Source organism: Plutella xylostella, chromosome 16 (assembly GCF_932276165.1).
Source record: "Plutella xylostella chromosome 16, ilPluXylo3.1, whole genome shotgun sequence".
Classification (NCBI taxonomy): domain Eukaryota; kingdom Metazoa; phylum Arthropoda; class Insecta; order Lepidoptera; family Plutellidae; genus Plutella; species Plutella xylostella.
Genome location: NC_063996.1, coordinates 5,735,154 through 5,760,079, shown reverse-complemented (window position 1 = coordinate 5,760,079; position 24,926 = coordinate 5,735,154). Strand labels below are relative to the sequence as shown.

Sequence of the window (24,926 nt, the reverse complement as noted above, 5' to 3'; positions counted from 1 at the left end):
TCGAATGTAATAAGGGTTCTGTCAGATGTCTTTCCCTGTGGAATGGAATATAATAAATGCTGCTTTATAAATAATGCTTTGGTAGAAAATTCACGAGACTAGACCAAAATGGCGGCATTGCATATACACATGAACGAATACCTTACGGACAGTGGTCAACTTCCGTGAATGGACAACATTCCAAAAAACTAAAGCTGCTATAAATCGAAAACCATTTCGAGATTTAGCTCTAAAGGCCACAAAAAAAATGTTTTTGTATTTTTTGGTTGTATCATTTTTGAGAAAATCATAAAATAGTAAAAAAGGGCTGATGACGTCATGCATCAGGTGCGATGCATTTTGATGATCAAAGCCTATAGATTTAAAAACAAAGTAACTGTCAGTTTCATTTTTGATTGACGTTGACGTTTTATCGTGACGTTGTTGTTTATTTGGGTCATTTTCATAAATTCTGTTCTGACACTTTCTGACAATTTTTTTTATTTATCATATAAAATGGTTAGTACGTATTAATAGATGACCTCTATACAGGGTGATTGGTAAGTCGATGTATTCCTTTAAATGGGTTGTAGTCGAAGGCATTTCCAGTCGATTGAACCCCATAATGCATTATCCGAAAGTCAACCATTTCTGAGTTATTTAAGTTTTAAGTTTTTTTAGGAATTTTGCCAAAATGTATGTTTAAAAGCAAAATATTTCAAAAACCAACGATTTTTTTAATACTTTTTTTATTGTTTTGTATTGGAGACACCTTAGTCAACTAATCATAATCATTAATAGCGCAATATTTAACTTAGTTTAGACACAGTGCTTCAAAATAGATGAAACATTAAGAAAATGTTACGAAAGGTGAAAACAAAAAAGCTAAATTAAAAAAGAATTTTATCTGACAATTTTTAACCGACTTCAAAAAAAGGAGGAGGTTCTCAATACGTCGGGATCTTTTTTTTTTATATATTGTTGTTGTATGTTCACCGATTACTCCGCCGTTTATGGACCGATTTTGAAAATTCTTTTTTTGTTGTATTGCATTGAATTCAAAATTCAAATTCAAATGGTTTAATCGACGTAAAATTTTACAATTATTTGTCGATAGTCATCTACCACCATTTCACAAAGGCCCCGTCATTGAGAAGGAAAGAAATGGCGAAAGAAACTCCTCGAGCATCTTTTCAACTTTTTCCTTATAATCTATTACAATTTTTACTTATATCTAGTACCTACAATTTTACTTAAGTACCTATATCCATTTCATTTTTTCAATAGCCTTAGCTGAGGTGGACAAGACCACGCGTTTTTGTCGTTTAAATAATCATTTATACTATAGTAAGCTTTACTACATAATGTAGCTTTAACATAATTCTTAAATTTTTGCTCAGTAAGGTTTATTGCTTCATTTGATAATTTATTATAAAAACGTATACAGTTCCCCATGAATGATGTGTTTGTTTTCGAAAGTCTGAGTGTGGGGAAAAGCAACTTATTTTTGTTTCTGGTCTCAATACCGTGAGTGGCTCCTACTTTACTAAATGAATTTAAGTTTTTACGAACATACATAATATTTTCATAGATATATTGGCATGGAACAGTTAGTATACCTATTTTCTTAAACGTATCTCTTAATGAAATTCTAGACCCTAATACATATATGGCTCGAATTGCTCGTTTTTGCAGAACAAAGATTTGATTAATGTCAGCCGCTCGTCCCCACAACAGAATTCCGTAAGACATAACACTATGAAAATAACTAAAATACACAAGCCTGGCTGTATCTACATCAGTTAACTGTCTAATGGTTCTAACCGCATAAGCTGCAGAACTCAATCTACCGCTTATCCTCTCAATATGGGGTCCCCATTGCAACTTTGAGTCAATTGTAATACCCAGGAATACCGTTTCATTTACTAACTCTAGCTTATCGTTATTCAATGTCAAATATGTCTCTACTTGTCTTACATTAGGCAAAGTGAATTTAATACATTTTGTTTTCTTGGAGTTAAGAGCTAAATTATTTACAGTGAACCAATTAGCAACTATGGAAAGAGTACTGTTTGCATTGTCAAAATTGACTTCTTGTCGCTTCAACTTAAATATAAGTGAAGTATCATCAGCAAACAGTACTATCTCACATAATTTATCTACCAAAAACGGTAAATCGTTAACATATACAAGAAACAAGAATGGTCCTAAAATCGAGCCTTGGGGAACACCCATACTGACAGGACAGCCAGCCGAACGCACTCCATTTATGTCAACTAGTTGAGTTCTGTTGCTCAAGTATGATTCCAATAATGTAAGAGCTTTGCCAGTTAGCCCATAATATTTAAGTTTCATAAGTAGAGTGGCATGATCCACACAATCAAATGCTTTCGATAGATCGCAAAATACACCCACAGCATCAAGACGTTCCTCCCAAGCACTAAATATGTGTTTGACCAACGCGACACCAGCGTCAGTTGTAGATCGACCTTTGGTGAAACCGAACTGTTGGTTATGGAGAAGGCCGTGAATACTAAAGTGCGAAAGCATTTGATGCAGCATAATTTTTTCAAATATTTTACTCAGTACTGGCAAAACTGATACAGGCCTAAAATTATTGGGATCATTTTTCTCACCAGATTTAAAAAGCGGTATTAGTTTACTAAGTTTCATCAAATCGGGGAATACACCGACCTCAATGCATCTGTTAAAAAGATTAGCCAAGTGGGGTGCTAGGATATCAATAACATGACTAATAACTTTAACGGACATGCCCCATAAATCTTCTGTCATTTTTAAATTTAATTCTTTATAAGTGGTAATTATGGTCTGTGTATTTATACCATGAAATTGAAAGTCGAGATCGCAAGGCGGTGCATTCCCTCTTAGCAAACGTTCAGCTTCAGCGCAAGATGAATCAAGGTTCTCAGTTGTAGCTATCGGTATACTACGGAAAAAAATCTTCAAAGACGGAAGCCACTTCTTCACTAGATGAAACAATTTTATCATTAATTTTAAGTTCAAAATTTAAATCACGTGGTTTATTCTTCCCAGTTTCAGTATTAATGATATTCCATACGGTTTTAATCTTGTTATTAGAGTTTTTAATCTTTCTATTTATATAATCTGATTTAGCTTGGTGGCAAACGGCTTTGAATATCTTTGTATATTTCTTTACATAATCTCTAAAGTTATCGTCATGAGTAAATGTACGCTGTTCATAGAGATCATATAATGTACGTCTGCTCTTATAAATTCCCGATGTTGCCCAGTCATTAAGACTTAGTTTACAATTAACATCTACTTCTTTCTTAGTGAACACGTTTTCAAATTCTTGAGACAAACCTTGAAATATTTCCTTAAAGGCATCATTGGGATTTCTTTCAGAGCTTCTACAGTAGCCAAGTTTACTGTTCAATCGAGATTTAAACTTATCAATTCTGTATGATGTTACTGGTCTGAACTTGAAAGTGGCTGACTTACGTTCAAAAGTACAAGGAAACGTAATTGTTAACTGTGTTAACAATATATTAGCGCCATCTATAAATTAGAAGGTTTAACTACTTAGTTTCCTATGTAAACACAGCGTTATCTCGCAGGCTACTTGCATAGATCGATTATTAAGCATTACTACACTATTAAGTTCCTATACATCCTGCTAGATGGCGCAGTGTCGGAGGTGGTGGTAGCATATAAGCCGCTACAGGCGGAGTCTCGGCCTCTTTCCACGGGACCTCGCTGTACAAGCAACAATAAACTAGTATCCAGTATTACCAACACGCGGTTTCCTTCACATCCACGAGTCATCCCCTTCATGTGGTGACCCCTAGTTCTCGAATCTGAGTCGAAAGGAGTGCAATCCCGTGAAGTTCGGTCGTTAGAGGGCTGGGGTTTCGTTGCGCGATAGGCGACGGCCCGAGGCATCGGCGACAAAAGGTTGTAAGGAGGGGCATTATATTAACCAATGCCCAAGATTTCTAGCCCTAAACGAGGTCTCACGCATTCGAGTCGTGAGAAAATTAGGACTATGTTACAATTGCCTGAGTACGAGACATACACTGCCGACCTGCAGAGCTACCACTTGCAAAATATGTAAAGGTAAGCATCATACGCTTTTACATGTCCAATCATCCAACATTACTCATTCAAACACACACACAAACACACATTCAAACACACAACTTCAGCCAAATACATACTCGCAACCGAGCGCACAAACACAACCAACTACCCTGTATACCTACGAGTCCAAACCAACTGGATGCGTAGGTACAAACGAATCAAAGTCGATAAATTTGCATACCAATCAAGTAGTCAACACTACGTTATGTCAAACCGATGACAATCTATTACCGAACAAAACAGTGATGTTGTCGACTGCACAAATCAATGTTTTCGATAAAAATAACCAATTACACACATTCCGAGCACTATTAGACTCAGGCTCACAATCAAACTTCATAACGAAACAAGCATACGACAAACTTAACCTACCTACACAACACATAAACATGGAGGTGTTAGGCTTTAACGAAAATAGCACGATAATCGAAAAAAGATGTAAAATTACATTCGAGTCGAAAGATAACCAATTTACTGGTGAGTTGTCTTGTCTAATTGTACCTACCATCTGTAAGTTACCGTCACAGATCAATGCCACGTCTTTAAAAATCCCACCACGATTCAACTTAGCCGATGACTTCTATCACGAACCAGGTGAAGTCGATATGATAATAGGTGCAGAGTTATTTTTCGAGCTTCTCTGCATAGGACGACACCGCCTGGGAGATGGACAACCGACCCTGCAAAAAACTCGACTCGGCTGGGTGGTCACGGGTTCGATTCCCGGCGCCAGCCCGCCGCCACAGTCAGTAAGGTGTAATTTCGTGTCGAATACACAAATGAAATCGCTATTTGATACAAATGAGTTCGATTCAAGAACCTTACCCAATGATGAGACTATACAGTGTGAGAAAATATTCAATAAGCACACACGCACGTCTGAGGGTAATTTTGTGGTAGATTTACCGTTAAGGTTGCCTATCTCTTCCCTCGGTCAGTCTCGTCCCGCGGTCTATAAAAGATTTATTACATTAGAGTCGAAATTTCAGAAAAACCCCGAATTTAAAGAAAGATATGTCGATTGTATGAGGGATTTGCAAGAAAAGGGCCTTATGATAAAAAATGATGATTTCACTCAACCATGTAATTACCTACCGCAACACGCGGTAATTAATAGCGAAAAGGTTACGACACCACTTAGGGTCGTATTTGATGCCTCCCATAAAACTAGTTCAGGGATGTCATTAAACGATATTCAATTCAAAGGTACAATCAGTCAGGACAAAATAACGAACATTTTGTTAAGATTTCGAAAACACAAATACATCGTTATCGCAGATGTAGCTCAAATGTACAAAAATATATATGTTCGAGAAGACCAACGTCACCTACAATGCATTCTATGGCGTGAAACACAAACTGACCCACTACTCACCTACAAATTAACGAGTCTCAGTTTTGGTCTGAAATGTGCACCCTATATAGCGACGCGGTGCCTGACGCAACTAGCGAACGAAAACAAAGGTGAGTACCCGTTAGCATCCGCCGCGATACAGCATGATTTTTTGATGGACGACTACGTTCACGGCGACGACGACGAGCGCAGGCTAGCAGAGACCTCAGTACAGGTCGACCGTATCCTGAGCACAGCTAATTTCAAATTAAGAAAATGGAAATCCAATTCGAAAACCATCTTAAACGAGGTAAGTCACAGTACCACACATGACACATACATAACCACCCCGATAGGTCAAGATAATAATAACACACACAAAGTATTGGGTATTGTATGGGATAATAATGAGGATCGATTAAGTTACAGATTAAAGCGGGAACCAATGTCAAAATCAATAACAAAACGTTACGTTTTATCTATAGCCTCGTCGATATACGACCCGTTAGGTATGTTAGGACCAGTAATTATCATTGCGAAATGTTTCATACATAAACTTTTCAAATTAAAGTTTAATTGGGATGAAAAACTACCGATTCAATTAATTAATGAATGGGAAACATTCTATAACAGTTTGTTTACGTTAGACACACTATCTATTCCAAGGCGAGTCGTTATCAATGATTACATAACCATAGAAATGCACGGATTCTCAGACTCGTCCTTGACCGCTTATGGGGCCGTTATATACATACGATCTATAGATAAACAGGGCAGGATTATGGTTCGATTATTGCGCGCGAAATCGAGAGTTGCGCGTGAGGAAACTATTCCACGATTAGAGCTGCGAGCTGCCTGGCTGTTAGCCGCATTGTCTGACGACGTAAACAATGCGCTTAAATTTAAATGGACGAAACAATACTTCTGGTCAGATTCAAATGTAGTATTAGCATGGATAAAATCACCACTACAAAAATTAAACACATTCGTAAAAAATAAAGTAAATGACATACAAAAAATTACAAACATCGATGATTGGCGTTGGGTCTCTTCTGGTAACAACTCAGCGGATTTGTTATCTAGGGGTCTAGCTGCTGAAAGGTTAGGTAGTAGTTCATTATGGTGGCAGGGGCCCTCCTGGCTTTCCGAGCCCATCGAGAAGTGGCCTACATTTCAACTACCCAAAACGGAAATAACGTTACCCGAAACTGAACAAGAGACACATTGTAATATAAGTACAAACAAGTCAAGCGAGTTAATTACAAACTTAAAAAAAAAAATATTCTAACTTAAATAAACTCAATCGAGTATTTGTTTACATGCGAAGATTCATTCACAACTCTAGACATCCGAACAATAGAATAGTCGGGGTCTTATCAGTAGATGAAATGCGACATGCGTTGCTCGAATTAATTAGATTTGCACAAACAGAATCGTTCCAAATGGAGTACAAGTTACTAAAAAATAGTAAACAACTACCACAAACATCAAACATATTGTGTTTGAAACCATTTATGGAAAATGGGATTATTCGAGTAGGGGGACGCCTGGAACAGTCCTCATACAATTACGATAAAAAACACCCAATACTTCTACATCACTCACACACACTAACAATTCTTATAATGCGTGGAGAACACATAAGATTAATGCATGCAGGGCCACAGTTATTACTTTCATCTGTCCGCGAGAGATATTGGCCGACACACGGTAAGATCGTCGCTAATAAGGTTGTACGAGAATGTATAACGTGCTTCAGGAACAGTCCGAAGATCTACTCACCGCTAATGGGTAATTTACCAAGGTCAAGAGTAACTCCAGCACCGCCCTTCCTCACAACTGGCATTGATTATGCAGGACCCTTTGCGGTGAGGGACAAAAGGGGGCGTGGTTGCAGGTCATACAAATGTTACATAGCAATTTTTATTTGTTTTTCGACAAAGGCAATTCACTTAGAGTTAGTTTCAGGTCTAGAAACTCAGCTCTTCCTGTCTGCGCTGCGAAGGTTTACGTCCAGGCGAGGTATACCAAAAACAATAGTGAGTGATAATTCCACTACCTTTCATGGGGCCAATAACGAATTATGTGCAATTTATAAATTTATCGACGAATGTTCGAGCGAAATAATAGCTTCTTGTGCAAATGAGGGAATAAATTGGAAATTTATACCTGTCTACACTCCACACATGGGGGGTTTGTACGAGGCGGCCGTTAAAAGCTGTAAATTTCATCTTAAACGAGTTCTAGGCCAAGCCCTATTAACCTACGAAGAATTTAGTACTATACTTACCCAGGTGGAAGGTATCTTGAACTCTCGTCCGCTCTGCCCTTTACCAAATTCGGATACAGACGAGATATCAGTTTTAACGCCAGCTCATTTCCTGATTGGTAGGACACTTATCTCATTGCCCGACTACGAATATGAAAATGTACCTACAAACCGCTTATCTCACTACCAACAGCTGCAGCAGATCCAATGCGACTTCTGGAGAAGATGGTCAAGAGACTACATAGGACTGCTTCAAGAACGCACGAAATGGAGAAGCTGCAAGGGTGCCGGACTCGACGTGGGTACCATTGTGCTGATCAAAGATGACCGACTGCCGCCCTGCCAGTGGAGGCTGGGACGCATCGTCGGCTGCTGCCCGGGTCGCGACGGCATCACGCGGGTCGCAGAGATGCGCACGGCGCGTGGAATAATCAAGAGAGCATTCAACAATATCTGTCCATTACCGATTACATGTTAAAATGCCTTTTATTGTAACAATCAAATAACTTATAACTAGTTAAATCTCATTTAATACCCGTATAGTTCAGTTTTAACAATTTTGGTCTATTAGTTACCGATAATATGATAGGTTGTGGAATATTTTAGCTTACACATTAAATAAAGGTTAGGCTTCAATATTGTAAATAGTTCATAGTCGTTAGGATTTAGATTCGAAATTTAAATATTAAAAATACAAATAAGTAACTACTTAATATAAATCTGTTATATTAGTACCATCTAACTATTGAATTAAACGTGCTAATAACATGAGTTTCATTTCCTTAGATAGGTAGGTAATAACAGATAAATAAATTATTATTTGGGCATAAGCGCCATTCGAAACCAAATACTTAACTAGTTTCTAATTAGAATCTTGGGGCGCAGCATGTTAACTGTGTTAACAATATATTAGCGCCATCTATAAATTAGAAGGTTTAACTACTTAGTTTCCTATGTAAACACAGCGTTATCTCGCAGGCTACTTGCATAGATCGATTATTAAGCATTACTACACTATTAAGTTCCTATACATCCTGCTAGATGGCGCAGTGTCGGAGGTGGTGGTAGCATATAAGCCGCTACAGGCGGAGTCTCGGCCTCTTTCCACGGGACCTCGCTGTACAAGCAACAATAAACTAGTATCCAGTATTACCAACACGCGGTTTCCTTCACATCCACGAGTCATCCCCTTCAGTAATAATTTGCCCACTGTGGTCGGATGGTAAACAATTGATTACAGAATGATTAGTAAAATCACAATTACAGTAAATATTGTCAATACAAGTGGCTGAGGTGGGAGTAATTCTGGTAGGTTCCAGGAAGACATTACTTAAATTATATGACTTGAACAAATTAATTATACAACATTTCATAGAAGTCTCAACTAATAAATCAATATTAAAATCTCCCACCACGACCACTTGTTTTGAGCTCTTAGATAAGATGGTAAGACTATCCTCCATCACTTTCTCAAATACTTTATAGTCAGAAGAGGGGGGCCTGTACACGCTTAAAATTATATACTTGTCCATCTCAACACAAGCTAGTTCAGCTATTCTTTCGACCGATAATTTTACAATATCTTTCCTATCCTTACATTTTAAATTTTTCTTTACAAATATTAATGATCCTCCTTTGTCTAACGATTTCCTATTAAATGAGCTAATAACATTGTAATTTTTTACATTAAAATTCATGTCATCATTTTTAAGGTGATGCTCAGTAATACAAATTATGTCTATGTCGTATTGTTCTAAAAATAATTCTAGCATTAGAAGTTTGCGAGAAAGCCCCTGAATATTCTGGTGTACAACTCTCAGTTGCTCATCTCTTGTCGTGCATGGCAGTTTAAATTTACATTAGTATTACTACTAACTATCGTATCAGTTGGTCCTACTTCTGTTATACTACTTATAACAGGGTCATAAATATTGTAAGCTAACAATTTAGCTATCTGTCGCTTATAAAACTTAGGTACAAATAATGTACTCTTGGTCAAAATAAAATTGTGAATAAATTTATTTGTATCGAAATACATCATCTGTTCCCTATGACCAAATGTCATGTTAAATATCAACATATTTAACTCATGTATCTGAGTGTTCTGCTTATGAGACCGTGAAGCGGAATAGGGAAAGGCACAGATTATCGTTTTCTTGATTTCCATGGTAGAAAGGGCGTCATAGCATCTTATTAAGTCATTTTCTGTCACATCTAAGCTGTTTCCAATTAACAATACTAATGTAGTGTTTGCACTGTATTGTCCTGACAAAATTCTATCTACAATTTGGTTGTAAGTGAGCTCCCAGGTGGTCCCATTTTTTTTTTCAGAATTTTAGTTCACCCCCAAGGGTGGGTAAAGGGGTAAAAACAGGGTATGAATTTCCATTTTGGGCACCTAGTAACCGATTCTAATGAAATTTAGAACGTAAATATAGTTCTTATAACAAAAAAATATGATGGTGACCTTGAGCTGATCTGATGATGGAAACGGAAGGCAGTCAGGGGAACTCCTCAACGGTATATAGCAACTACTTCGTGTTTAGGCTTGAATGATTCGTATTGATTAGTAGGACTTTTTGGTATCATTTGCACCTTACTTTTGATTGAAAATTATTGCAAATAAACTAAAAACTATAAAATAAAATAATAATTAAAAAAAATTAAAAACCGACTTCAAAAAACCACTAAAATGTAAGAAATAATTTAAGGTTTACACAAATTCTACTCGTATGTGACAGTACAAATATACCTAAGCAGGAACTGTTCTTTTTTGAAGTTGGTGCCATATTTCTTTAGATTACTTTCTCACCGCACCAACATCAAAAAAGAACAGTTCCTGCTTAGGTATATTTGTACTGTCACATACGAGTAGAATTTGTGTAAACCTTAAATTATTTCTTACATTTTAGTGGTTTTTTGAAGTCGGTTTTTTCAGGCACTACAGCTTAAAAACATAATCAATTTATAAGCTTTAAAATGACATAGTCTAATCTAAAATCGATTAAGGTGTGACCAACATATAGCCAAAACAACCGCATAGGCGGGCAAATCTCAGTAGGGAAACAACCAAGATTTTGTTCTAATTTTAAGGTAAAAAGTATTGTAACTGGACTTATCCGAACCGTTTACTAATTATTGTGTTCCAATAGTGCGGTTCCTCAAATGCACAGATCTAGGACAAGGTTGTTTCACTGAAAAAATGCTTGTCCGATAACACGGTTAGCCGATTGGAATTTTCAATTATGATTGGTAAAACAAAATAATTCTTCACAACACGGTCCATAAAACTACTGTTCGACGACGGTTAATTCGCCGAAAACATGATTGGCCTACTGGCCAATGCTACTGCACGTGACAATAGCACTGTTTGACAATGATTGTTTTAAATACAACGTGTTCAAACACCGTGCCAAATATTTTAGCTGAAAAGTTTCACCGAATAGTGTTATAGGAGATTTAATTTGGTGGTTAAACAATTTGACAAACTGGGCAGTCGAAAAAAGCATTCTATCGTTGAACTTATCGTCATCGAAAAGTACTTTCGGATAACCGTGTTATCGGACAAGCATTATTTCGGTGAAGCAACCTTGTAGTCGATCTGTGCCTTTGAGGAACCGCGCTATCGAACAATAATTAGCAAGCGGTTCGGTGCTCTAAAAAGTCCAGTTATAAGACATTTTACCTTAAAATTTAAACAAAATGAAGTTCGTTTCCATACTGAGATTTGCCCGCCTATGCGGTTGTTTTGGCTATATCTTGGTCATACATTAATCGATTTTAGATTGGAATATGTCATTTTTAAGCTTATAAATTGATTATGTTTTTAAGCTGTAGTGCCTGAAAAATTGTCAGATAAAATTCTTTTTTAAATTAGCTTTTTTGTTTTCTTCTTTCGTAACATTTTCTTAATGTTTCATCTATTTTGAAGCACTGTGTCTAAATTAAGTTAAATATTGCGCTATTAATGATTATGATTAGTTGACTAAGGTGTCTCCAATACAAAACAATCAAAAAAGTATTAAAAAAATCGTTGGTTTTTGAAATATTTTGCTTATAAAGATAAATTTTGGCAACATTCTTAAAAAAAACTTAAAACTTAAATAACTCAGAGTGGTTGACTTTCGGATAATGCATTATGGGGTTCAATCGACTGGAAACGCCTTCATATACAACTCATTTAAAGGAATACATCGACTTTCCAATCACCTGTATAATATGTCCCAGAGCATGCCACCGCCTACATAGCTGAAAAAATGCTTCTGAAAAATGCTTCTGCTTATTTTTTACATGATAAGTACTTTGTATCGATTAGAAATATCAATGTCATTTGTTAATGACCCATTTGTTGGTTGGCATGTAAACAAAGTTTAAATGTCACTTGTCAGTGTCATTTATGTTTTTTTTCGAGACTAAGGCAATAGACAAAAATAAAAATTGAGCCTAATATGTGATGTCACTTCCGGTTTTAAAATAATTAACTTTAAAGTTAAAAATAACATGCAAAAATTAATGTATATACAAAATAAAAAAATACGGGTCCTCTATTTTTTTATAAACTTTCCGAATAGTTAATAAAAATATAGGGTAAAGAAAATGAAATGTTGTCCATTGAACTGTATACTCACCAGTTCCGGGCAGCCCCCGCAGCAGTGCGTGCGTGCGCGCGGACACAGCCCGCAGCACGGCGCGCTGCTGCTCCACGTTCAGCCGCCGCATGAGTTTCAGTCCTAAACGACCCACTTCCCTGGGCAGCTTGCCTTCGAAGGTCGCTGGTGACTTGTCTATTATTAACCTGGAAAGGGGAAAAGCAATTCAACCATAGTTTATAATGCCAGCGAATTGATAGCGCGTTGAAACCTTGTCAAACTTATAAATGTATACGTGCCGTTATCGTAATTTCTTACGCGTACCGTAGCCTCTGCTCAACGATTTGAGTTTTAGTTTCAGGATACTATAATGACGGCTAACAATATTAAATACAGGAATTTTATAAAGGGCAATATAAGGTGCTGTTAAGCCTCAAATACTGCAGATAGCGCATTTTACTGCGTTCTAAGATACGCACCGATGGCTATCAAACCCGTTTACAGCAATCGTAGCTATAAATATTGTAACTTACTTCCTCAATCTATCAGCGCGATCAGTATCCTCCATCAGCACGCCCAGGTTGGTGAGGTTCTGAACCGTAGTCGCGTAGGACTCGTATGTGTCGATGTAGAACAACGTGTCTTTGGTCTGACGACGACCCAGGTTTCTGTTGGATATTGTAATGACGAAGTTAGTATGCAATGCATTTGTAAATTTTGTATGTAGGTAATGGCGCAGTCAGTTTCGAACCTAAATTCAGATAGGGAATCTGTTTTCTTATGAGATTATTTAAAAAATATTCTTCCTTGGGGCCTTCGTCATGAAACTCATGAAGAAGTAATATTTAAAGGATGAAAAGCACAAGTATATGAGTACAAATAAGTTACCTTTCTAATAAAATGTGTATGTATTTTCCCTTGATAAGTGAAATGACTCCAGCGGCTACCCAAGGTCGGTTCTTCAAGCTCACTATACAAAATTCACCCTCTTGCGGTCCCTTTTTCTGAGAAGCATTACCTGCGTCTGTAAATAATATTATCAATTACTTTTTATTCGATGTTTTTTCTCATTCAATCTTTATAATCGGCATTTTTTTACCTATTTTAAGGTCTTCGTCCGGTCTCTCGAAGACGTGCACATGCCTGTCGCCGGATGGCACCACCGACTGTAGCTTCAGATTAGCGGCGCAAGCTCCTCGCTTGGATCTATAACAAAGAGCTTAATGGCTTGACCAAGATTTACCTACAGTACTGTGAAACAATCTTATGTGGCCCTCATCATATAGAGATAATTTGAAAAAATAAGAAAATAATTCAAATTTCGAATTCTACCGACCTCTTCTCCGCATCATCAGTCCACAAGGCGTGCAGTGGTGATGACGTCATCTGTACTTTTTCTTCCACCTTGAGCAAAGCGTGCCAGTGCAAGAAGTATTTAATGTGATCATCTGTCAGGTGGCCGGTGGCTTGCGGACGGAGTTTCGATAGAGGATGCGTCTCGGATACTGTTGGGCCTTCTGTGTGCCTGGGGCGGATTTGGATAAACATATTATTATTTTATTTGATAATCTATGCTATATTGGTGCACATAGGGACACTCTTATCAGATTTTCTGTCCAACAGAGCAGGAAGAAGTCAAACATACTCCTGTCTGTGTACGAGCAACGTATATTTCTTAAGTAGGTCGCACCGTCATAATTTACTTTAATTACACGCGCAACATTTTAGTTATTAATAAAACCAGTCATTTGCCAGCATTCAATCCGGGCGGTTTTCTATATCACTTATTTTAGGGTCTATAACCCCTATCACCCCTATTTTTTTTGGTCCTTCGAGCCGGATATGAACCACCTTTTATTTGCATATTATTTGCATATTTAGTTGCATATTATTATAATTTCTGACCATAGACTATAAACAATGAATTCTCACCACAGATGCAGCGAGCACAGAGTGAGGTAGGCGCACTTGGCGCACGCGTTCTCGTGATGTACTGGTTCTGGCAGCTTTTGTGACAGCAGGCCCGCCGCCTCCTCTATGTCGCAGAGCTTCTCTGTAATGAAATTTATTAATGGAACTAGGATGGAAGAATAGAATATACTAAAATTAGAAAAATAAGAGTAATTTTTAAAATATGGAAAAAGTTGGTTATGAATTTAATTTCCAAATTAGATACATTTTGGTGATTAATTAAATACATGTTTATACTGTTTCTGCTTTCAAGGGGAAAATTTATCAGTCATCGGATTGTACCCAATGTACGTTTATGTTTATTTTTATTTTTTCCATCATCATAAATATGGTGAGGTATAAATATTGTCTTTCTTCGTCAACCTCTACCATTGAAAAGATTCCGCCGTTTTCTTAGAGGCTAAGTTATAGGGTATACCTGTGTCTATGGCTGCCGGCGCGCCGCCGAGGCACTGCACGAGCTGGTTGCGCAGCATCACCAGGTCGCGTTTTTCTGGATGACCGCAGCTCACCTCGCACAGGTCCACCGCGTCTCTGGACAATAGGGCATAGTGTTATATGCGTAGGTATTATAAGTAGGAGTTAATTTGTATTGAAGAAGCTTCGCATCTACCTACGGGTCGTTTTTTTCTATTATTATTCTACATTACCCCTGAATGCTCTATAGTCGTCGAAATATAATAGGCCCGTTTGGACAGCTACACAAATTTGCTATTTACTCTTGATTTACTTGATGAAATACATAAAAAGACACATAATCTGGCTTATTTTTTAACGGCTGAAAGAAAAAAGAACTTTTGAAGCACCAAAAGTTTCTTATTGTTTAGATTTTTTATGATTTAGATTTGACACCAGCTGTCATCCCATACATTTTCGACCTGTCCAAATGGGCTGGCCTATTATATTTCGACGAGTTTAGTCTAGTTTTTTTTTTATCCTGGAATTCCCACGGTAAACGCTTTTAATTCGATGAGAAGCTCGCGGGTATAATAGTACGAGAAAAAGAAACACAGATACAAATAATATAGATTAAGCTGTCTATACTCTGGCCACGCTATCTAACTCACAGCCTTCATCATTCAACCAATACCTTCGAGCTATAGGGCGTCCGCTCTCGTGCCCTAGAACGATCTGTCCTCAGAGGGACTGTGGCAGGGCGTCCCACGCTAACTCACTTGAGATACAGCAGCAGCCCCCTCTGCCCCTGCTGCACGGGGTCGCCGGCGCGCTGCGCGCTCAGCATCATGTTGTACAGCACGATCTGCCCTCAGAGGGACTGTGGCAGGGTGACTATCTAACGCTAACGCTTTTTATTTTAATTATTCCTTTAGAATTCTTTAGTACACTTGACCCCTCTTTGATCATAAATCTCCTTCCACCCTAAGGTTGTCTTGAAAAATTCAAAACGACTACTACATAAAAACCTCCGATAACAAATGTAAAGCAACATGGAACATTATCAATAAAAATAAACTGAATTTCCCCGCTGAAGATATAAGGAAAATCAAAGTTGGTCATAATACTATTACGGATCCTCAAAAAATTGCACAAGCTTTCAATGACTTTTATATCGACCAAATTAAGCCAATCACTGGGGACAAACCCTCAATAGCAAACATTTGTTCTAATGTCAACTCAATATTTATGAGCCCTACCACATCAAAGGATATAAATAAAATTATAAAAAACCTTAAGAACAAATCTAGTACCGGTAACGATGATATCTGTACAAAGGTTATTAAATACGTTGCTGAAACTATATCACCTATCTTAAGCCATATCATGAACCTATGTATAGAGCAAGGTATCTTTCCAGCAAAATTGAAGACAGCTATTATTAAACCAATGTTTAAAAAACTTGATAAAGAGAACATGACTTACTACAGACTAATACCCCTTATACCAATCATTGCAAAGATTTTTGAAAAAGTAATTTATAACTGCCTTTACTCTTACTTTGAGAAAAACAACATTTTCGCTGCAGAACAAAAAGGATTCAGGAAAAATAAAAGCATAAATTCGGCAATATACGACTTTTTATATGAAGTAGTCACATTAATAGACAAAAGAATACCTACTGTAGCCTTGTTTATGGACATGACGAAAGCTTTCGATTACGTGGATCATTCTGTGTTAATCATGAAGTTGCAAACCTATGGGGTAAGAGGTAATGTGTTAAACCTAATAAAATCTTATTTGAGTGGAAGAAAGCAAATAACGATAGTTTCAAAACTATGTCCAGTCCAAAAAACACTACAGAATTACGTTTCCGACACAAGAATGGTTGAATACGGTGTACCTCAGGGTAGTGTCCTTGGGCCCCTTCTGTTTCTAATCTACATAAACGATCTACCTAGAGAAACTAAAAATATAATGGTATTGTTTGCAGACGATAGCACTATACTATTTAAGAACAAAAATATCATTAACTTAGAAACTGACATCAACAACACACTAACGGACGTGATTAAATGGTTAACTGCAAATAATCTCTTAATTAATCTTGACAAAACAAATATAATGACATTTAAAAATAACTACAGACTTACATCAGAATTGAATAATATTATCATAAAATATAATAATAAAATCATAAATGAAATTAAATCAACAAAATTTTTAGGTTTAAATATTGACTCACATCTTACATGGAAAGAACACATAGTTAAAGTTTGCATGAAATTAAATACATTTTCCTATGCTTTACACATGCTGTCTAAAGTTGTAAATCAAAAGGCAGTTCTAGCTGCTTATTACGCATATGTTGTCTCCACTCTGAGATATGGACTTATCTTCTGGGGCAACTCTACAGACAAAGAAATTGCCTTCAAGGCTCAAAAAAGGTGTATTAGGTCAATCAGAAAATTGAAGCCAACGGATACGTGCAAACCCCACTTTATTGAACTGAAAATATTAACATTGCCTTCCTTATACATTTTAGAGGTAGCCACTTTCGTAAAAACTAAATCAAATCAAACTCTTTATTCGTGTACACAGGTAAATGGAGATCTTATACAATTGGTAGTAGGTACATTCCATGTACTGCTTATTAAGCATACGAACATTTAGTGATATAGCACACTAGTTAATACATGCAAACTAATAGTAACAGGCAAATGTACAAAAGAAGGTATCCAATTAACAATATTATCAATGAATAATTAAATTTAAATTAAATAGGTATTAAATAATATTAATTACGATTTGTTTGACAATTTCAATAGCGAGAGGTACAAAAACAAAATCAGTGCTCCACGACGCTCAACTGCATTATTTAAAAAAAGTATATTCGGTATGGCACCGTTAGTTTATAATCATCTGCCAACCTCTATTAGGGAAATACAAGTGCTGCATTTATTTAAAAAACGACTGTCACAATTCTTAATTGGAAAAGCCTACTATAGTGTCAATGAGTTTCTCCAAGATAAAATATAATTTATGTCCCATTTATGATTTTAGAATGAATGTTTATGAAATCATTTTAGTTAAGTAGGTATATTTATTAAATGTGAATGTTATCATTTTATTTTGTAATTTTTGCATGGTTAAAATTTTATTGACATAATAATTAGCTAATAATGTATTTTTCGTATTATAAATAATTTTAAATTCAATTCATATTGATATATAAAAAAATTGTACACCCTTTAGGGTAGAATATAGTTTTAAGCAACATGTACCTACCTATTATAACACCATACCTACACCTATATTCAACAAATAAATAATTTTGATTTTGATTTTGATTTTGAAAATCTCTTCAAGCGATAAGGCCGCCATTTTTGTACATATGTGATAGTATTTAAGTTACGTAGCTTTATTTAATGTGTGTGTTGTGTACAAATAAAGAATATTCTATCTCACTTGAGATACAGCAGCAGCCCCCTCTGCCCTTGTTCCACGGGGTCCCCCGCTCGCTGCACATGATCTGTCTACAGAGGGACTGCGGCGGGGCGTCCCACGCTAACTCACTTGAGATACAGCAGCAGCCCCCTCTGCTCCTGCAGCACGGGGTCCCACTCTTGTCCTCAGAGGGACTGTGGGGCGGCGTCCCACGCTAACTCACTTGAGATACAGCAGCAGCCCCCTCTGCTCCTGCAGCACGGGGTCCCACTCTTGTCCTCAGAGGGACTGTGGGGCGGCGTCCCACGCTAACTCACTTGAGATACAGCAGCAGCCCCCTCTGCCCCTGTTCCACGGGGTCACCGGCTCGCTGCACGCTCAGCATCATGTTGTAGAGCACGATCTGGCCGCGGTGTTCAGCTGAGTGCGACGCGCGACCGCTCTTCAGTTCTAGGGGGACCGTGGCGCGGGTAACACCTGGGAAATGGGGAGTGAGATTTGGATTGGTGGTTTGCATACAGGGTTTCGCGCAAGGGAGTAACTGTGAGTAAGTAAGTGTGAGTGTGTAAGGAGTAATGACATAAACTTTTATGTACGAGTACTTTTCCCCGTCTATCAAAGTACCTAGATCGTCGGGCAGCGCAGGCGCAGACTGCAGTGCAGTACAAATGATAGATTCAAGCTTCATAGAGTATAAAAAGTAAAAGATTCCGTGATTATGATGATGAACCCTTCGGAGATTACAGTCATGAGCATTTATAACATCAGAAAATTAAAAATAATAATAATAATAATAATAATAAACCTTTATTTCAGGCATCAGTGGCCCATATTATAAACTAAACACATACATTTTAAATCATAAAATATTCATGTAACATACCTTTTCTCTCATGTATAGTAACTTGAAGCGTGGCGTCGATTTTGCCTTTCAAGCCGAGTTGCGGGCAGCAAACATTCTCCTCTATATCCAAAATTTCGTCTATGTGACCATTCCACTTCTTCTTCTGACCATTCTGTGAATAAATTCATACTTAGTTGGTTTTTGTTAAGCTATTGTAAATACTTGAGTTTACTTTTCGCCGCTTTTCACAGTATGCAGAACCCAATGCTAGCTATTGTATTTCCTATTGTAATTTCTGTGTTTGTGTGCAATAATGAATAATCTATGAATCTATCTAGCTTCTGTCTTAAAAAAAGCATAAAACAACCATTTCTTCACTTACCACATTCCCCGGTTTATCCACCACATAGTTCCTCATAAACTCAGACAGCGGCGCCAAGTAAATCTCCATATTCATCCTAGTCTCCTCCACAGTGAGACCAGCGTCGTACAGCATCTGTGTGGACTGCGCTATCAAGGTGTCAGCGGTGGCGCGGAGGTCTTGTAAACTGGACAGACGGCTGGTCAGAGCTATTTGGACTAGCTCGTGGATTAGAATGCCCATTGTCATCTGGAAGTTAATGTTGGGGTTAGATAATGATAAAGTGGTTTACCTACTATGTCTTGACTAGAATAAAATCGTTTTATGAAAGCTAGTATTTGCGCGATAAAAGGTAGACGGCACGGCTCTTTGAAAGTAGACAGTAATAAACTGTGTTTACTGTAGTTACCACTGTGTATTATTATCTTATGCTAAGTCTCTAGTGCTCTTTACGCAGTGCCGACGAACGCCATAAGTAGTTAGCGGTACTCACCGCACTATTAGCACTATCAACGCCCTTAAACCGCTCCTGCAGCACAGCCTTCCTCCTACAGAACACACCAGCAACCACGCTGGTGGTGGACATCAGGTGGTCGGACCTCAGCACCAGCAGGCCCGACGTGGTGGTGACGGCGAAGCGACCGGTGGGGTCGCGGGAAGCTATGATGCTTATTATCTCGCCAGGGGTTACTGGGGTTTCGCTCCTGGAAAGAATTGTTGGTTGTAGTTATAATGAATGAAAGCTGTGTGATTTTATATGACAATGTTATATGAAGTGTGGTTATTTGTCTTTTTGGACAATTTTATAAAGCATAGAGATTGAACTTTGTAGAGTGGTAAAGGCAACTCCATAGCGGTTTGTTTTTGACAAGGTACAAAAATTACACATACCCTGACATATTCATAAACTTTAATCCCAGGATTCCCAAGTTTAAGCACCCTGTAACATTAGGCAGGATACCTCATGTTGTTAAAATTCAGGAGTTCTTACCAAATCCCTTCAATGCTGCATGTGGCCTGCTTATCATCAGTTCCTTTCAGTCTAAGCACCTTGCAGCCTCCCTGGTGCTCCACGCTCACTACCTCACATCTCTGCATTGTGCTCAAGTCCAGGTCTTCTGAACATTCCTGGAAAATAACTCTTTTGTTTGTATTATAATAGAATAGAAAGGTATAACAGTTTTTGTAGAGTGTATTTTGGTATACATACTTGTATCAGCCTAGTGTTATCCACTGCTGGAGAAAGGAAAGCATATAAATAACAAAAGCACTCTGAATTATTGTTAAAAAAATATATTTTTTTAAAGTAAGTATTCTGTCTACTTTACCTCAACAAGGTCTGTGTTGCCCCAGTCATCACCAAACATGTCATCAACATTATCGAAGTCCAGAGCAACTTTCACAGAAGAGGCATTCTTAATTGGTGATTTATTTGGTGCCTTGTCTGGTGTTTGCAGCTTGGCTATCCTTGGTGACCGGCGGAGCTCTGATGGTGCTGTGGAATATTTGGTCATGATAATTTATAATAAGCCACGCCATTGTAAGTCATATATGGTATGGTAGATCATTATAGAGGTAATGAAATGAAATATTCTTTATTGGACGTAAAATTTTACAATTATTTGTCCATTGTCATAATATAATATCACTCTACCACCATTTCACAAAGGCCCTCATTGTCATCATATGAGACACAGTATTAGTATGGCAAGAGTGAATATGTTTAGACTGGATGCCAACACATTCCTCAGCATGGACATGAGTCATGACTGTATCGAGACAGGAGACAACTAGTTAAACATACCTACTATGTAGATGATAAATGACAGTTTTTTTTGTTCCTAACATACATACCAGCTACAGGACTTTTCTTTGGAGTTGTTGTTTTTTGTATCCTTCCAGGGCTTTTTATATCTTTTTTCTTTGGAGATATTTTGATCTCCATTTTACTACATGATTCAGTTACTCCATCAGTATTTTTATCTTTTGTGGAATTTTCTATCCTGTCTACATGATTTTTGTTTTCGATTTGTTCACTTTTTATTGCAGATAATGGTATTCTTGATTTATTTTTGGCAATAGCTTCTGCATGATCATTCAGTAAGGGTTTTGAAGATATTTTCTTGTTTGCTCTATCATTTGAATTTTTTGCTTTCCTAGGAGACTGTCTACTATTACTTACAATAATTTTAAAATTGTTACTATCACATTTGTCTTGTTCAAGGCACAATAAATTAACATGATTCTCTTTTATTATGTTCCCTTTGTGTTTTAAATCAGTCTCTTTCTTCATTGGCGACACCTTTTCTTCTTTAATTCCAGTTGTGATTCCATTTTCGATGATTTTAGTGTCGTTCTGAGGTGGCATGTAATGTTTTGCATCATTATTGAGTGGAGAGGATGCCTTACGTTTAAGCGGGGTCCCTTGCTGTGGCTTAGTAGGTTCAGCCACTGACTTACTAGTACCAGTCTTTTGATTCCCATTACTATTGGTAAAGAAAGCTGTAATCGACTTTTGATTCTTTGCTGGTCCACTAACCTGAAAGGTGATAAAAATATATTTTTAAGGACCCGAAGCACTAGAAATTTTGTTGTAAATGATATAATATGAAGTAAAGAATGGCTTACTTTTTTCAAGCTAAGTGCCTTCGGCATTATTTATTTATTTTAAGCAATATTTACATAGATCTTGAGAACTTGAGATCTAAAACCGTCTCCCGCTTTTTCTGTTTGTTTTGACTTGTGACAGTGACAGTTTTATTTTTCTACTAGCTGTTCCCGCGCGCTTCGCTTCGCCCTAAAAAGTTTTCCCGTGGGAATTCCGGGATAAAAAGTAGCCTATGTTCTTTCCCAGGGTCTAGACCGTATGTATACCAAATTTCATTCAAATCCGTTCAGTAGTTTTGGCGTGAAAGAGTAACAGACAGACAGACAGACAGACACAGTTACTTTCGCATTTATAATATTAGTTAGGATTAGTTAGGATGGTGTGCCTCAGCTCGTATCTTGTGTCGCACATATTTATTTATTTTGTCGCACATAGTCAGCGAGTACGAGAGGGGCAGTGAATGATGCGGTTTGTGTCATTCAGAAACTCGTGCTTTCCTCGTGTACTTCATTCATTAAAATTTAATTAAAAAGAAAAAAGTCAAAATAAATAACAACGAGGATTTTTGTAGGTTATCTTTGTACTTATTGCCATTTAAATTGAATTTAATCACTGAATGATAGGATAAACTAAACAAACCATGTCGAAAAGACCTGAGCATCAAGCTCCGCCGGAGATAGTAAGTACCAAAATCATCTAATGCATAGTTATTATTCTACAACAAAAAAACAACTATAAACGAATCTTTATTTTGTTTCAGTTCTACAATGAAGACGAAGCAAGAAAATACACTCAAAAGTTAGTATTCTACTACATAACTAAATGTAATTTAAAATACCCTACAAACATATTCTAAATCAAACTTTTCCTATTTAATTTCAGTACTCGCATTATAGACATCCAAGCCCAAATGACAGAAAGATGTTTGGAGTTGCTGCTATTACCTGAAGACACATCATGTCTTCTACTAGACATTGGCTGCGGCTCGGGGCTCTCCGGGGCCGTGCTGGAAGAGTCCGGTCACATGTGGATAGGCATGGATATAGCCCCTGCTATGCTTGGTAAGACACACTGTTTATCATTATTGTGTTTGTTAGTATATCAATAATAAATTTATGAATAATTACATAAAGCTATCAAGATTTCAAAGTAGATAGACTTTCAATAGGTCAAAATCACAATAAAGGAAAGTATTTTATGGAAGCATCTATTCTCTTCTTCTATATCTTCTATTATCTTCTCTATCTTATAAACATGTTTAAAACTTTAATAAAACAAATTAACATTACAGAGGTGGCACTAGAAAGAGAAGCTGAAGGAGACCTGGTGCTATCTGATATGGGTGAGGGAGTTCCATTCAGAGCTGGCAGCTTTGATGGGGCAGTCTCTGTCTCAGCCATACAGTGGCTCTTCAATGCCGACAAGAAATCACACAAACCAGTCAAAAGGATATACAACTTCTTCAGCACATTGTATGCCGCATTGGTAAGTTATATACATACAAATAAAACATGTAGAGTAAGCAAGGAAGGCCTTTGCCCAGTCTAGGGACAAATATGGGTGGAAGTAAAAAAAAAACAATATTCTTGTCTCCTTTTTCAGTCAAGATCAGCCAGAGCAGTATTCCAGTTCTACCCAGAGAATGAGAGCCAGCTGGAATTGCTCACGTCACAGGCCATGAAGGCGGGCTTCTACGGAGGCGTGGTTGTGGACTACCCTAACTCAGCTAAAGCCAAGAAGTTCTTCCTTGTTCTGATGACTGGAGGGGCTGCACCTTTACCACAAGCATTAGGTATGGTCTTTAATCTGATTTGACTGTTATTAATTTATGATTATTTAAAACTGTTCAGGTCCATAATGTCCCTTTCCCAAAATGTCCCTTTCCCATATTGTCCCTTCCTTAAAATGACCCTTTCCCTAAATGTCCCTTTATTTACCTGTATTTATATTGTTGATACTATTTTAAAATTACATAAATTTATAGATAATCTCATAATCACTAATTAGTTTTGACAAATACATAAAAATCTGTATTTTTACTATAAAAACTATTTATTTCCAGGTACTGAAGAAAGTGACAGTCTCCAGGTGAAGTATGCCAAGAGGGAAGCCAGCAAGAATGCCAGAGGCAAGCCACTGAAGAACAGCCGCGCTTGGATCATTGAGAAGAAGGAAAGAAGAAGAAAACAAGGCAAAGAGACCAAGCCTGACACTAAGTTCACAGGAAGAAAAAGAGCCGGCCGATTCTGATAGTTGTATTATCTTGTACTATAAACTAAGAACTTAAGATTACATATTTAAAACAAAGTTACAATTTTATCGTTTTATTTCATACTTCCAAACTGTGTCTACTCCATGTCCAATAGTTTCAACTGGCACTAAGTTAGGCAGTGGAAATCTACACGCAACCACAGTGGTGTCACTATTTGCTTCTTTCACCAATTTTGTCTCAAATTCCTGCATCATTTGCTCGACTCCAAATATGACAATGTTATTGTATGGTTTCAGGGAAAACTTCCACAAATCTTTTCTGTAGAAGTTTGTGTCGCGGCATTGCGGTGTGAAGAGGGCGGCTATTCTCGAGTAGTACACCAGCCAGGGATTCAGTTCCACTCCATCAGCTTTGAACCCAAGTCGTGCAGCTGTGAAGACAATGCGCCCATCGCCAGATCCCACATCCAATAGTCTTCCGCTTCTTCCAGCTAAAGCCTTGGTCACTCCAAGCAGTTGCTCTGTAGTAGCCGGGACGTAAGGCAGACAAACTTTACGTAAAGCAGGTGAAACGAATGGTATGCAAATAATACTGACTCCCACTGCTAATCCACCTGTCGTGTAAATGAGTATTTTACCCACAGGGGACAATTTTCTTGAGCTCTGTGGGTTGTTAGTATTCAAAAGTTCTAACTCCATGGTAAATTAGTATTTAAGATGAAAATAATCTAAGTTTTTAGGTTATGTTTACATAATTGAGCACTTGCTTGACATTGACAATCAGCTGTTTTCCATA

At 37.4% G+C, this 24,926-nt stretch overlaps 5 protein-coding genes across 7 annotated transcripts; 2 read left to right on the top strand and 3 right to left on the bottom strand.

Annotated features, from left to right (window-relative positions):
• The first annotated feature begins 3,478 nt into the window (after positions 1–3,478).
• LOC119692048 lies at positions 3,479–8,859 on the top strand. 3 transcript variants are annotated; one of them, XR_007267164.1, is made up of 2 exons: positions 3,479–3,798; positions 7,897–8,859. XR_007267164.1 is itself a non-coding variant. In XM_048626279.1 (2 exons), exons 1-2 carry the CDS (start codon positions 6,754–6,756, stop codon positions 8,179–8,181), a joined length of 1,005 nt encoding a protein of 334 aa, XP_048482236.1. In that variant the 5' UTR covers positions 3,999–6,753; the 3' UTR covers positions 8,182–8,859. The 3 variants fall into 3 exon arrangements, 1 of the variants encoding a protein (XP_048482236.1); XR_007267163.1 differs by lacking the exon at positions 3,479–3,798 and adding an exon at positions 3,991–7,473; XM_048626279.1 differs by lacking the exon at positions 3,479–3,798 and adding an exon at positions 3,999–7,473.
• A 2,189-nt stretch (positions 8,860–11,048) lies between these two features.
• LOC105394812 (DNA replication ATP-dependent helicase/nuclease DNA2) lies at positions 11,049–15,524 on the bottom strand. Its single transcript, XM_048626566.1, has 9 exons — positions 15,439–15,524; positions 14,682–14,797; positions 14,225–14,345; positions 13,629–13,817; positions 13,392–13,498; positions 13,181–13,316; positions 12,826–12,960; positions 12,332–12,498; positions 11,049–11,128 (listed from the first exon to the last, which is right to left on the bottom strand). Exons 1-9 carry the CDS (start codon positions 15,507–15,509, stop codon positions 11,049–11,051), a joined length of 1,122 nt encoding a protein of 373 aa, XP_048482523.1. The 5' UTR covers positions 15,510–15,524.
• A 3,436-nt stretch (positions 15,525–18,960) lies between these two features.
• Positions 18,961–22,051, bottom strand: LOC125489727 (DNA replication ATP-dependent helicase/nuclease dna2-like). The gene is made up of 7 exons (XM_048626565.1): positions 21,940–22,051; positions 21,166–21,850; positions 20,640–20,806; positions 20,303–20,439; positions 19,805–20,015; positions 19,333–19,560; positions 18,961–19,122 (listed from the first exon to the last, which is right to left on the bottom strand). Exons 1-7 carry the CDS (start codon positions 21,964–21,966, stop codon positions 18,961–18,963), a joined length of 1,617 nt encoding a protein of 538 aa, XP_048482522.1. The 5' UTR covers positions 21,967–22,051.
• Positions 22,052–22,405: 354 nt separating this feature from the next.
• On the top strand, positions 22,406–24,230 carry LOC105394814 (probable 18S rRNA (guanine-N(7))-methyltransferase). The gene is made up of 6 exons (XM_048626494.1): positions 22,406–22,598; positions 22,680–22,717; positions 22,802–22,980; positions 23,211–23,404; positions 23,522–23,711; positions 23,982–24,230. The coding sequence occupies exons 1-6, from the start codon at positions 22,560–22,562 to the stop codon at positions 24,167–24,169; spliced, it is 828 nt and encodes a 275-aa protein (XP_048482451.1). The 5' UTR covers positions 22,406–22,559; the 3' UTR covers positions 24,170–24,230.
• On the bottom strand, positions 24,161–24,920 carry LOC105384004 (ATP synthase subunit C lysine N-methyltransferase). The gene has a single exon (XM_011554144.3). It carries the CDS (start codon positions 24,827–24,829, stop codon positions 24,236–24,238), a length of 594 nt encoding a protein of 197 aa, XP_011552446.3. The 5' UTR covers positions 24,830–24,920; the 3' UTR covers positions 24,161–24,235.
• Between the last annotated feature and the right edge of the window lie 6 nt (positions 24,921–24,926).

Coding starts and splice junctions, on each gene's coding strand:
- LOC119692048 (XM_048626279.1), top strand. CDS start 6,754: ATGCGAAGATTCATTCACAACTCTAGACATCCGAACAATAGAATAGTC. Junction 7,474..7,896: donor GAGGTATACCAAAAACAATA/GTGAGTGATAAT, acceptor CACTACCAACAG/CTGCAGCAGATCCAATGCGA.
- LOC105394812 (XM_048626566.1), bottom strand. CDS start 15,509: ATGATGCTGAGCGCGCAGCGCGCCGGCGACCCCGTGCAGCAGGGGCAG. Junction 14,346..14,681: donor GCCGGCAGCCATAGACACAG/GTATACCCTATA, acceptor ATTTCATTACAG/AGAAGCTCTGCGACATAGAG. Junction 11,129..12,331: donor GCGGGGGCTGCCCGGAACTG/GTGAGTATACAG, acceptor GAAACTTTTCAG/CTAAAATATTTGGCACGGTG.
- LOC125489727 (XM_048626565.1), bottom strand. CDS start 21,966: ATGCCGAAGGCACTTAGCTTGAAAAAA. Junction 20,440..20,639: donor GCAACACAGACCTTGTTGAG/GTAAAGTAGACA, acceptor GTTATTTTCCAG/GAATGTTCAGAAGACCTGGA. Junction 20,016..20,302: donor TGCAGCATTGAAGGGATTTG/GTAAGAACTCCT, acceptor AATTCTTTCCAG/GAGCGAAACCCCAGTAACCC.
- LOC105394814 (XM_048626494.1), top strand. CDS start 22,560: ATGTCGAAAAGACCTGAGCATCAAGCTCCGCCGGAGATA. Junction 22,718..22,801: donor GCAAGAAAATACACTCAAAA/GTTAGTATTCTA, acceptor ATTTAATTTCAG/TACTCGCATTATAGACATCC. Junction 23,712..23,981: donor ACCTTTACCACAAGCATTAG/GTATGGTCTTTA, acceptor ATTTATTTCCAG/GTACTGAAGAAAGTGACAGT.
- LOC105384004 (XM_011554144.3), bottom strand. CDS start 24,829: ATGGAGTTAGAACTTTTGAATACTAACAACCCACAGAGCTCAAGAAAA.